At 37.5% G+C, this 13,562-nt stretch overlaps 2 protein-coding genes across 2 annotated transcripts; one reads left to right on the forward strand and one right to left on the reverse strand.

Moving 5' to 3' along the window:
* The first annotated feature begins 252 nt into the window (after positions 1-252).
* Positions 253-1,143, forward strand: LOC125496449 (uncharacterized). The gene has a single exon (XM_048641903.2). It carries the CDS (start codon positions 253-255, stop codon positions 1,141-1,143), a length of 891 nt encoding a protein of 296 aa, XP_048497860.2.
* Positions 1,144-7,111: 5,968 nt separating this feature from the next.
* On the reverse strand, positions 7,112-12,951 carry LOC104907150 (cytochrome P450 71A1-like). Its single transcript, XM_010696038.3, has 2 exons — positions 12,019-12,951; positions 7,112-7,935 (listed from the first exon to the last, which is right to left on the reverse strand). The coding sequence occupies exons 1-2, from the start codon at positions 12,949-12,951 to the stop codon at positions 7,321-7,323; spliced, it is 1,548 nt and encodes a 515-aa protein (XP_010694340.3). The 3' UTR covers positions 7,112-7,320.
* Between the last annotated feature and the right edge of the window lie 611 nt (positions 12,952-13,562).

Consider the following 13,562-nt stretch of genomic DNA (forward strand, 5'->3'; position numbering starts at 1 on the left):
TACTGAAATCTTGCCTTGGTTTGTTTCTAAGTACCACCCGACATGCACATATTAAAACTTTGTTTTATACAGTGAACAAACTTGAGATGCTTGTTTTAGTTTACTTTTGTTACAATATCCGCACTAATCAACAAATCATGGAGTAATACCACACTTGATGAGTTTCATTATTTAATAATGGTTTTCCATATAGTATATGTTTATTGGATCCTATTTAATTTTATCTTGCAATATTATTTTGTATAGTGAATTATGTCAAATCTCGCGAAACTTGAATTTGTGGCTCTTGATATTACTGGAAAGAACTATTTATCATGGGTATTAGATGCTGAAATCCATTTGGCTGCAAAGGGTCTTGGTAATACTATCAAGGCCGGAAATAATGAATCGGATCAAGATAAGGCCAAAGCTATGATATTCCTTCGCCATCACCTTCATGAGGCTCTAAAGAATGAATATTTAACTGTTAAAGACCCAGTAGAGGTGCTTTGGAGTAATTTAAAGGAAAGATATGACCACCAGAAAACTGTGATACTACCCTCAGCTCGTTATGAATGGCGAAATTTAAGACTGCAAGATTATAAATCTATCAGTGATTACAACTCAGCCATGTTCCGAATAGCTTCTAAACTGAAACTATGTGGGGAAAAAATAACTGATGATGAGATGTTGGAAAAGACTTACACCACCTTTCACAAAGATGATCTCCTTCTAAGCAAACAATATCGTGAAAAGGGTTTCACGAAATACTCTGAACTCATATCTTGTCTACTTGTGGCTGAACAAAATGACGAGCTATTATTAAAAAACCACGATTACGACCTACTGGTTCTGCACCATTCCCTGAAGCGAATGCTCGCTGCATCCCATGATGGAAAGACAATAAATAATAAAGACCATGCCAGTAGCAGGGGTCGAGGCCGTGGTAGAGGTCGTGGCCGTGGAAGAGGATATAAACCTACTAGAGGTCGAGGTGGTTATGGACCTAGTGGAGGTCGAGGTGGTTATGGACCTAGTAGAGGTCGAGGTGGTTACTCCAAGAACTCCTATTCTCACCAGAAGTGGGACAATAACAATGGTACCAAACACGAGAAGGATAATGCGACCAGTGTGTGCTACCGCTGTGGAGGAAATGGTCACTAGTCTCGTGTATGTCGTACCCCAAAGCATCTTATTGATCTCTACCAGCAATCATTGAAGCAAAAAGGAAAGAAGGTAGAGGCAAATCTTTGGTTCGAGGACGGTGAAGGTGATTTTTGACAATGCAACACACTTGGAAGTTGCTGATTTCTTCACCACCCCCGAAGGGAATAATTGAGATTTGAGAGACATGAACTTTGATCTTTTATGAATAGAACTCTAATAGTTTACGTTTATTAATCTATTTGCATTATGGACTTTACTATCATCTTTTGACATCAATATATGACTTTATGGACTTTGTTTGGTTTAAACTTCTCAATTAGTTTTTTTTTATTTAGTTTGTGTTTTTATCTTATTTTAATTTCTTTGAAGATCATGAGTACTCAAGCTCAATTAGCATTAAGAGGTGAAGATGTGTGCTTAGCAGACAGTGCCTACTCATACTATACTTAAAAGCAAGAGATATTTTTCTCAATTGATAATGAAAAGCATAAGTGTGAGTACTATATCTGGTAGTACAAAAATTATTGAAGGCTCCGGAAGAGCAAATATATTAATGCCTATGGGAACAAAATTTGAAATTGTTGATGCATTATACTCCCCTAAGTCTCAAAGGAATTTATTAAGCTTTAAAGACATCCGTCATAACGGATATCATATTGAGACAATAAATGAAGGGAATGATGAATATCTTCAAATCACAAGCATATCCCAAGGCACCAAAAATGTTTTAGAGAAATTGCCTGCATTCTCTACTGGTTTGTACTACACAAAGATAAGTGCAATTGAAGCACATTCTATACTAAACCAGAAGTTTACTAATGACTTTACAATTTGGCATGACCGGTTAGGCCATCCCGGTTTTGTGATGATGCGAAAAATCATTGAAAATTCATGTGGACATTCTTTGAAGACCCAGCAGATTCTTCAAAGTCATTCTTGTGCTGCTTGCTCACAAGGCAAGTTAATTATTCGGCCATCACCAGCCAAGATAAATTATGAATCTATTAATTTCTTAGAGCGTATACAAGGAGATATTTGTGGGCCAATACACCCACCATGTGGACCATTTAGATATTTTATGGTTTTAATTGATGCATCCACTAGATGGTCACATGTATCATTGTTATCAACTCGTAACCTGGCGTTTGCAGAACTTGCCCAATTGATCAGATTACGGGCACATTTTCCAGATTATCCCATCAAGACTATTCGTCTTGACAATGCTGGTGAATTTACTTCTGAGGCCTTTTATAATTATTGCATGTTGGAATAAGTGTTGAACATCCTGTAGCACATGTTCACACACAAAATGGTCTTGCAGAGTCATTTATTAAGCGACTTCAGTTCATTGCTAGACCATTGCTCATGAAATCTAAACTTCCCATTTCTGCTTGGGGACATGCCATATTACATGCAGCAGCACTCATTCGCATGAGACCAACAAGTCATCATAAGTTCTCCCCATCACAATTGGTTTTGGGTCAAGAACCAAATATCTCCCATCTACGAATTTTTGGATGTGCTGTATATGTTCCAATTGCTCCACCACAGCGTACTAAGATGGGTCCTCAAAGGAGGTTAGGCTATATGTTGGGTATGAATCCCCATCAATAATCAAATATTTAGAGCCGACAACAGGGGATCTGTTCACGGCTCGTTTTGCAGATTGTCATTTTAACGAGTCGGATATCCCAATATTAGGGGGAGAAAACAAACAGCTGGTAAAGGAAATCAGTTGGAATGAATTATCATTATCTCATCTTGATCCTCGTACTAGACAATGTGAAATAGAAGTTCAAAAGATAATTCATTTACAGAATTAGCAAATCAACTGCCAGATGCATTTTCTGACCCAAATAGAGTGACTAAGTCACATATACCAGCTGTGAATGCTCCTATAAAAATTGATGTCCCAGAAGGACAACATCAAGTTGCTAATGATTCAAAACCACGCTTAAAACGTGGTAGACCAGTTGGTTCCAAAGATAAGAATCCTCGAAAAAGAAAAGGAGCAACAATTGACAATGGCCAATTTGAGGATCTGACACATTCTGGTGGATCTCCAGAAGAGATCGTGGACATGACAAAGAATATTATTCCAGAAGAAATTCAGGTACCTGAAAATGAAGAGATCTCAACAAATTATGTCATGTCTGGAATAACATGGAACCGAAATAAAGTCGACGTCGATAATGTTTTTGCATATAATATAACACTTGATGTCATGAATAATGAAGAGGATCAAGAACCAAGATCCATGGATCAGTGTTGACAAAGAGATGATTGGCCAAAATGGAAAGAAGCAATTGATGCAGAATTAAAATCTCTGGCAAAGAGAGAAGTGTTTGGACCAGTAGTCCGCACACCTACAGGTGTTAAACCAGTGGGATATAAATGGGTCTTTGTGCGCAAGAGAAATGAAAAGGGCAAAATTGTAAGATATAAAGCACGTTTAGTTGCACAAGGATTTTCACAAAGACCTGGGATTGATTATGAGGAGACCTACTCCCCTGTGGTGGATGCGACTACTTTTAGATTCTTGATCAGTCTGGCAGTAAGAGAAGGACTTGATTTACGCTTATTAGATGTAGTCACAGCTTATTTGTATGGCTCACTGGATAATGAGATATATATGAGACTTCCGGAAGGATTTAGGTTGATAGAAGCAGCAAGTTCAGGATCGATCTCGAGGACAATATTCTATTAAATTGAATAGATCCCTGTATGGTTTGAAACAATCTGGGCGCATGTGGTACTATCGCCTTAGTAAATATTTGTTGAAAGAAAATTATAAGAATGACCCTATTAGCCCATGCATTTTTATAAAGAGATTTGGGTCATGTTTTGTCATTGTTGCTGTATATGTTGACGATCTAAATATCATCGGAACTCCCGAAGAGATTTCGGTGACAATAGAATACTTGAAGAGGGAATTTGAGATGAAAGACCTTGGAAAAACGAAATTTTGTCTAGGACTGCAAATTGAGCACCTGAAAGATGGAATCCTTGTGCATCAAACATCATACACAGACAAGGTGCTTAAGAGATTTTATATGGATAAAGCACATCCGTTGACCAGTCCGATGGTAGTTAGATCACTTGATGTAAATAATGATCCATTTCGTCCTCTGGAAAGTAATGAGGACATCCTTGGTCCTGATATACCATATCTAAGTGCAATAGGAGCACTGATTTACCTTGCTAGTCATACACGGCCTGACATATCATTTTCTGTTAATTTATTAGCAAGGTTTAGCTCATGCCCTACCCGAAGGCATTGGAATGGAATTAAGCACATATTTCATTACCTCCAAGGTACAAAGGATAAGGGCTTATTCTTTTCTAACCTATCGAAAGAAGCTTTGATTGGTTTTGCGGATGCAGGGTATATATTTATCTGATCCTCACAATGCTCGATAACAAACTGGATATGTGTTTACACATGGTGGTACTGCCATCTCCTGACGCTCAATGAAGCAAACCATTGTAGCTATTTCTTCCAACCATGCAGAAATTCTAGCAATTCATGAGGCTAGTCGTGAATGTGTGTGGTTAAGATCTCTAATCCAGCATATACAAGAAGATTGTGGTCTATCATCTGAGAGGTTGACTCCAACAGTTTTGTATGAGGATAATGCAGCATGTATTGCACAGCTCTCGGAAGGATACATCAAGGGCGATAGGACAAAACATATCTCACCAAAATTCTTCTTCACTCATGAACTACAAAAAAGTGGCGATATTGATGTTCAACAAGTTCGTTCAAGTGAAAATTTGGCAGATCTATTTACTAAGGCACTTCCAACCGCTACTTTTAAGAGGCTGGTTCGACAAATTGGAATGCGTTCTCTCAGAGAACTTCACTGATATTATTATGATGGGGAGTTAATGCGCGTTGTACTCTTTTTTCCCTTAACCATGGTTTTTTCCCACTGGGTTTTCCCTGGTAAGGTTTTTAATGAGGCAGCATCATCTTATGCGCATTATGAGATATGTTTTGTATGTTGGACATCCAAGGGGGAGTGTTATGTAATAATTATTATGCATGGAATAATTATAGGTGGATGCCCAACCCTTTGCATTACCTAACCTTTAACATCCCCTCATGACTTTTCGCATTACGTAACTCTAGACTCTTCCATTGTTGTGTATATATATATATGTACCCCATGAGGTGAATAAAAGAACTCTCTCCATCATCTTTCTTCTCAATACTCTATAATCCTCTCAATTTTATAACAACTAGTAAACAATAGTATTAATAGTAATAATGAGTTTTTAAATATAAGCTGATGTTGCGGACGACACGATAAGTGTAGGCCTGTTGCCTAAGTAGAGCAACATGAGTTCGCCGTACTTGTTCGAGAGGGACCGCAAGGAGCGGTGCGGGAATTTACCGAGTTGATGGAGGTGGCCTATGATTGGAAGATTTGGTTGACTGATTGGTAACGGTAACTCGAGCTTTCGGGTAAACAAATAGCCATTTGTAGAGAAATACTAATAAGATTATGAACGAAAGGAAGGAAAGAAGGTGAAAATACAAATTCTACAGTAAATTTATCGGAGGAAATGACATGTTTGTTGATTTGGGTTGTTACGCGGTCAAACGTTATGATATAGAGTTCTTCTGCGTATTATATCCAGGGTTCAAAGAGATTGAATTTTCTAATAAAGATTCTTTTAGATCGACATTAAGTTAGCAATCCTAATAGCATTGGTATCAAAAGAAAAAACAATCCTAGTACTATATAATTGGGTGTCAAAATTAAACTATTAATCGGAGTACTATTGAATTAAGAATATGTAAACTGTAAGCGGCCTGGCAATATAATCTAATCAAAAAAAACATTTCATTAAACAAGTAGTAGTGAAAATCATCAAAGTTGTCTTTATTGCATTAGGCATAATGGAATATGCCATTTGGAGAGACAATGAAGGGTCAATGGTGATCATGATAATTCTAAATCTAAAGGTAGTTTAGTAAGTCAGTGCATATTCTGATTCTTAGAATACCTTCATGATTATGACTTACATACTTTTTTAGAATTAGAGAAATTGAACTTAACTCAATCAAAACCGAACTAAACAGAATTGGACTGAGAGAACTAAACTGAACTGAAACTGAACTAAATTGAACTGTACTTAACTAAATTGAATTGAATTGAAAATAAATTGAAAAGAACATGAACTGATGGGTGTTTTTAGGCTTTGATGATTCCACAAGCATACGTCTTTCTAGAAATCTCTAATTTGTAAATCCTATGAATTTAGCGTATGAATCTTTTCCCAAGCGTGGATAAGCAATGGAAGAAAAAGAAGGGAAAAGGTTCACGACAGGTATGTGAACAAACAATTAATTCAAGATGAGGATCTATAACTATAGATTTCTCTATCCTAGTCATCAACACTGAGGCTATTTGCCTCTGTTGGCGCTTGGTAGCCCATAATATAATATAATATACTTCACTATCTCAAATGCTCAAACAATGCACTCTTGTACACAAACGGAGGTTTAAGTTCACTTGGTAATTCAATTAGATTTATTTATGTAAAAATTGAAAATTGACAAAGCTAAAGTAATTTCTACCACAAACAATTATGTAGAAATATTTCCTTTATGCAACAAGATAGAGGCAATACATGATATATATTATATTTTTGAAGATAAATTAGAAAGAGGTTGTATTTGTGTTGGTATCAAGCTAATTAAGCTTGGCCTAATGAAAATGAGAGAACCTTCAGACCTCTAATCTCCACTAACAGGGACATTTTTGGAAGAGAGAGTCCCTTAATCCTTCTCCCCACTCTAGAGTGTTTAGGCTGCTAATTCGAATTTGATTGACATGCAAGAGGATCTGGCTCATAAAGGAAAAAACGATGTGCTGCCTATTACTAATAGGATACCTGCGCAACCACCACGTGAAGCTTTCCATTTATATTACCATATGCTATAGACAAACACAATTATACTTTATCAAATTTGTCTTTAATCATTTAAACCTCAAAAAGTAAAAAGCAAACAAACAAAATGTTGCAGCTCCATGGAAACGATGTTCTCATGTTATTAAGTACAAGAAATACAATGACAGCCACAGACATTAACAAGACAAATTAGCTTGGAAAAATAAATGAGTGAATTTGCATTTTCCTCAAACAGCACCATGATCATTTGGTTTAAGTATCAAATGGAGTTGCAATGACCATAAGAGGGTTTCGTCGACCAACAGTTATACCAGCACTTTCTTCCATATCTAAAGTCTCGCCTTTTCTTCCATTAGGTAATGTCCAGTTGAATCTATAAACAAGACTTGCTAATAGAAATTCAGTAGTCACAATCCCATATGACACTCCTGGGCACATTCTTCTTCCAGCCCCAAACGGAATAAATTGGAAATGGCCCTTATAATCAACACTTGAGGAGTCATTCAAAAATCGGTCTGGACTGAAATTTTCCGGGTTTTGCCAAAATGTAGGATCTCGTTGGATTGTCCATGCATTGATAATCACTTGAGTCCTTTTTCCAATGCCATATTTATCAATTTTGACATCTTCGGAAGATTCTCGAAACAGCAACAACGGGGCAGGAGGGTGTAGCCTAAATGTCTCCTTGATTACTGCCTTTAAGTACTTCATGTTCCCCAAGTCGTCTTCGGCTACTCTGGTACTATAGTTAACATTGCTCCTTACCTCTTCTTGCAATTTTTTCATGATTTGAGGATGTCTTATCAGCTCTGTCATTGCCCATTCCAACGTTGTGGAAGAGGTCTCTGTCCCCGCAACAAACATGTCCTGATTTAAAATTTAATTTTAAGGTTATAAGATACATGCATATATTCACGAATAGTGTCAAATGGCATAGGTACTTATTTTTAGATATCACTTTTTTGGTTTACACTTGATATACGAATAGAAGTTAATAGTAATTATTACATTTTGAGCTTGATATATTTCCTACTCTCTCTGCCAGTACTTGATGTTATATTCATGTTCTCACTTTGGGTGTTTCAAATCTTAGTTAATGTATTTCTCCCTCTCCCTTAATCATAATGTCGAGCTTTGCTTAGGTACTACTAGTCTTATATGCACGTGATGTGTGCATTAATTTTAAAATAGCGTCTTATATCCACTTAGAATGGAAAGTTGAAATGAGAAAGGGTTCTTAATTAAATTATTTTCTTTTGTATTTTTTTATTCCATTAGATCATTAAGGGTAATTTTGTGTTTTTAAAAGGGGGACACCATCTTTCTACCGCCTTTCCTTATATAGAGATTATGAACATCTTTGTTTTTGAAAAGTTTTTCATAAGAGACTTTTATATGCCATTTTTTGCGATAAATCACCTTTTAAATTTTTTCTGACAACTTAATACATTAAAAAAGAATTTGTTTGCAAGAAATAATCTTAGGCCACTTTTAGGCATCATTTAGAGGAAGGAATATAAGTATGACCATGGACCATAAGGTAAGTTTTATTTGGGCTTGGTAACTTGGGCCTTATTCCTCAAAAATTATAAAAACTTTTATATTAAATAAAAAAAATTTAGAAAAAATATTTTAAGAAAAAAATATCAAGCTACTCGCGAACTTAACGACTCGAGCAGGATCCTGCTCAACTCGTGATCATTAAAGTTTCGAACTGAGCCGAGTTCGAGACAAGCCAACTTGAGTTGATCTTTGATCGAGCGTCAATCGGGTCAAAATCGAATTGCTCGATTCGTTTGGAATCCCAAATATTGTTGTATGTATCAAAAATAGTGTACTAACAAAAGTCACCCTCTTATTACATGACTAATAAATGATATTGATAACCCTGATTTATATATATAACAATTACCATTCAATGCACAACATGTTTCTTGTATATACAACTACTAATTGTTAATGAACTAAATTATTTTCATTCAGTTGTGACTTAAGAATATAAACCGTGGCCCTATCATTTTTCTAAAGTATGTCAACTATTAGTAGATATCATACAAAATACTTAGACCTACTATTAACCCCTACTTAGAAACCCTCGACTGCTCCCTTCAACTTCCTAAACCCTAGAAACTCAAGAAACCCTAAACCTCAGCCCGCCGCCCAGCAGGCTCGCTTGTGGCCGCAGATCGCTGGCGAGCCTGCAACAGCCTCCTCCATCGCGCTCGTGTAGGCAGTCTTCCCCCTCCCCGTTTACTTGCGTCGAGTCCACCCCCTCCCTTGTGTCGTTCCCCGATTTACCCTACCCCACCTTCCCATTCCCCTCTTCTCGGTTGTCGCTGGTGGCTGTGAACTTGCCGCCGATGGTTTTCGCGTCACTTTAACCCCCCGTTGTAGGTTAGGTTGTCTCCTTTCCATCGTTTCCATCCATTTTCCTATTTTAATTTCTACCACCGTCTCCCCTGTTTTACTTTTCGGCATTGGTCAAGTGGTTTCGCCCACCCCGTTCCCCTGTTTTAGTGTCAGTTTTTGGTGGTGCATTTTGGTCCTGCCTCCCAGTCGTTGTTTAGTTATGTTGAGATTCGTTAGTTCTCCGCGTTGGTCATCCTATCCTACTCCCCGTCGTTGTCCATGGTTCTCGTCCCTGTTTTAGTGCTATAGCTATTATGGGTTCCCCCTTCCCTGTTTTAGCTTCGGGCTTCCCTTTCCCCTCCTCCTTGTTAGGGTCGGGCTTCCCTTTCCCCTACCCCCTTTTTAGTGTCGGGATTCCCCTCCCTTCCCCCTTTTATGGTTGTTGTCGGTAAGTCTGGCCCTTCCTTGAAAGGTGTGTTTACTCTCCAAATAATAGGAGTGCATTGGTTTTATCGAATTGCTAACGATGTTGTCAATGTTTGGTTATGGCCATTGATAAGTAATTATCAGTTGGGTTAGGAATGGTGGTTCAAGGTTATCACACTAGTATTTATTGGTTTTTGGGACTATGTGCTGAGGGACAAGGTGCATAAGCATGGACGAGGCGATGATGAATTTTCATGGTTAGGACGTTTGTTTTCCGATTTCGCAAATCGGAGGTGTGTACGAGAGCTTGACTTGTTCGACTCTCTTTTTAGCTTGGTATTGATATCAATTATCTTTGCCTTAATAACTTCAAATCTGCAGGCGACACCCCAGTTGCAATTGGGGGTTTTTAGCATGGCGACTCATTGGCGTTTCTCCTACTTCAAGGAGAAACCTGAGATACTCTTGATCGAGAGTAATAAGTCACAATGGAATGTGACTCATAGGATCATGACCTCAGAATCCCAAGCGATAGCCGATCATCGAGATTGCTCATGCGGCAAGATGCGACTCTCGCCGATCGATGGTTGTTCGTTGTCCGGATCTTGATCGTCCTCCGCTTCTTCTATCATTTTCATCAGCCATTCGAGGATTGCATCCATCATAGGCTCTGACCCGAGACGCCTCCCTTCCTAAGCACCTTTTTATCGCTTTTATTTACTTTTGTTCTAGGTGGTATGTACGAGCTTCCAAAGCTCCTTTAGTTTTGTTTGTTTGTATTAGTTTTCATTGTATTAGCATTAGGCTATACTTCCTTTATTGATTAATAATGTACGATTTCTCGATGTCAAAAAAAAAATTTAGTAGATATATAACATGTTATGCCCCTCCTATGTTATAAGCTTAATATTTGTGTGAAACCCTATCATGGTAAATGATGAGGAATTGAGGATGTAATTCACTAAGAAATGTCTATTCTCACAATCTATTACATGGTTAGGAGGAGACCTAGAATTATCTTATAAGCACAAAAAGACCATGTGAAAAATAAAATGTGTAGTGCAATTTTCTAAAACAAAAGTATAGTTGTGTTAATTTTAAATGCCCAATTAAAATAAAATCATACCCAATAATAATACCTAGAAATTATTTGAATGTAATAATAGTTTTTTTTATAGTTTAATTATCATATAAGCTTCAGTTAGATTTAGTTGGAGTCGTGATTTATATCCTATCAAGTCATCGGACTCAAAAAGAGCTCCATGCTAGAATTACCTATGGGAATGTAAATAATCAATAATATGAAACAACAAACTAGGAAGTAACTCATACTACAAGAGTTATGTCTTCAATTAGGACCCAAACTTTCAAGCTTTTCAACTTTAAGTACCTCTAACTTTTTTTTTCCACCCTTTAGGATCTTTTTCTTATTTTCGGTCAACTAACCCAGTATAAACCCACCATTAACCACACATGCAATAAAAGATGAATATTCAATAAAAATAGTTTGTGGTTTACGTACACAATGGTTTTGGGGTGGTCGTGGTGGGTTTTATGGTAGATGTTTATGAGTATAATTGAATGGATGAAAAAGAATATTTTTTTAGAATAATTTATTGAATGTTTATTTTTTTAAAAAAATTCTTAACTCAAGATCCCATCTTTTTAACCTCACAATAGTCAAATTTAACCGAAAAATAAATTGAGGTCTCCAAACAGTGAAAAATGAAGATTTAGGTCTTCAATGGTGAAAAACCCAAAAGTTCGGGTACGAGTGTTTATAAATATCCGATCTGTTCGATCTGATCCCATTTTTCGGATATCCGTTCCGCTTATATTCCAGATCGGATACGGATCAGAAATTTTCATTTTCGAATATCCGAAACATGAAATATTTTCGTATTTTTTGATATTCGATCCGAAATATCCATTTTCAAGGTCTGATATCCAAAACTAATTTTATGAACTTTTCCTTTTAAAAATTTCAATTTTTTAGTTTTCGAATATCTGATCCGAAATTTTTCGGAATGGATTTGGATCGCATTTTTCTGATCTGAAATTTACGAATATCCGAGATTTCGAATCGTATTGGATATCCAAAATGAACCCCCTAAGTTTGGGTACTTGTCGTAGGCTTATCTCCAAACTATAAGGTGTTCGAAAAGAAAAGCTTACAATTAGAATTCCTTTGATGCTCTCTCTTGAAATTTCCTCTGGATTGTCTTCCTGAACTTCAAGCAAAACGTCCACAAAGTCTTGAACGTCGTTCTGAGATTTTTGACGATTTGCATTCAAACGAATTGTATGTTCTTCTAATACTTCCTCAATGAAAGCGTCCAACTTTTTCCGCACAATTTCCACGCGGTGTTCTAAACCAATTAATCTATCAATCCAACCCAAGTAAGGAATGTAATCTCCCACACTTACCGCTCCCATCACCTCCATAAGCTGCTTGAAGAGCTGATAAAACTCGGCACCTCTTCCATTATTGTCGTCGTCGCCGCTGTACTTGCTTCCTAGCGCCGTCCTGCATATTTGACCTTTAGAAAATGTTATAAAAGCCTCACTCAAGTTGAATACTGAACCATCATAGCTCTCTATCTTTTCAATCACTTGATCCACAACCTCTTTTCTTATTGTTTGAAATGATTGAACTCTCTTGTTGCTTAGAAGATTCATTACACAAATCCTCTTCATACGCCTCCATTTCTCTCCATATGAACTAAACGCTATGTCATTGCCATCAGAAAAAATTCTGTTGACGAAGCGTAATTTAGGCCTATTGGCGAAGATGAGATCGTGCGTCTTCATGATCTCTTCGGCTGCTGTTGCGGACGACACGACGAGTGTCGGCCTGTTGCCTAAGTAGAGCAACATGAGCTCGCCGTACTTGTTCGAAAGGGACCGCAAGGAACGGTGCGGGAATTTACCGAGTTGATGGAGGTGGCCTATGATTGGGAGCTTTGGTGGACTGGGTGGTAACGGTAACTCAAGCTTTCGGGCAAAAAATAGCCATTTGTAGAGAAAGACTAAGAAGATTATGAACGAAAGGAAGGAAAGAAGGTGAAAATGCAAATTCTCCGGTAAATTTATCGGAGGAAGTGACATGTTTGTGATTTGCGCTGTTACACTACTCTCAAACGTTGTGATGGAGAATACTTCTACGTTCTATCTCTATTATATAGGCCAAGGGGAGTAATGGGATCTAGGGATGACAATGGGTCCTGGACCCGATCCAGACCCGCTAGGACCCGACCCATTTATAAGGGTCTGGGTCCAGAAATTTTAGACCCAATGGGTTCGGGTCGGGTCTGGGTCCCAAAGAGCATGGGTCGGGTCCGGGTCCACATATGCTAGACCCAGACCCGCCCCACGGACCCATTTACATATTAGAAATTTTTTTTTTACCAAAACTCTATAATTTTATGAGTTTTGATTTTGTGAACTCGTTAGTGTTGTAACTCCACTAAGACATGTAACTTTATAAGTTGTAACATTTTAATATTTTATGAGTTAATTCTTAAAGTTTTATTTAGAAAATGCTTTAACCATGGATACAAAAACATATATATATATTAGGCGAAAATTTTTAATCACATATATTCAAAAATGTGATGAAAACTTAAAACTAAGAAGGACCCATTTAGGACCCACTAAGGACCCACGGACCCGCTAGACCCAGCGGATCTGGGTCTGGGTCTGAAAAATCTACACCCAAC

Source organism: Beta vulgaris, chromosome 4 (genome assembly GCF_026745355.1).
Source record: "Beta vulgaris subsp. vulgaris cultivar EL10 chromosome 4, EL10.2, whole genome shotgun sequence".
Classification (NCBI taxonomy): domain Eukaryota; kingdom Viridiplantae; phylum Streptophyta; class Magnoliopsida; order Caryophyllales; family Amaranthaceae; genus Beta; species Beta vulgaris.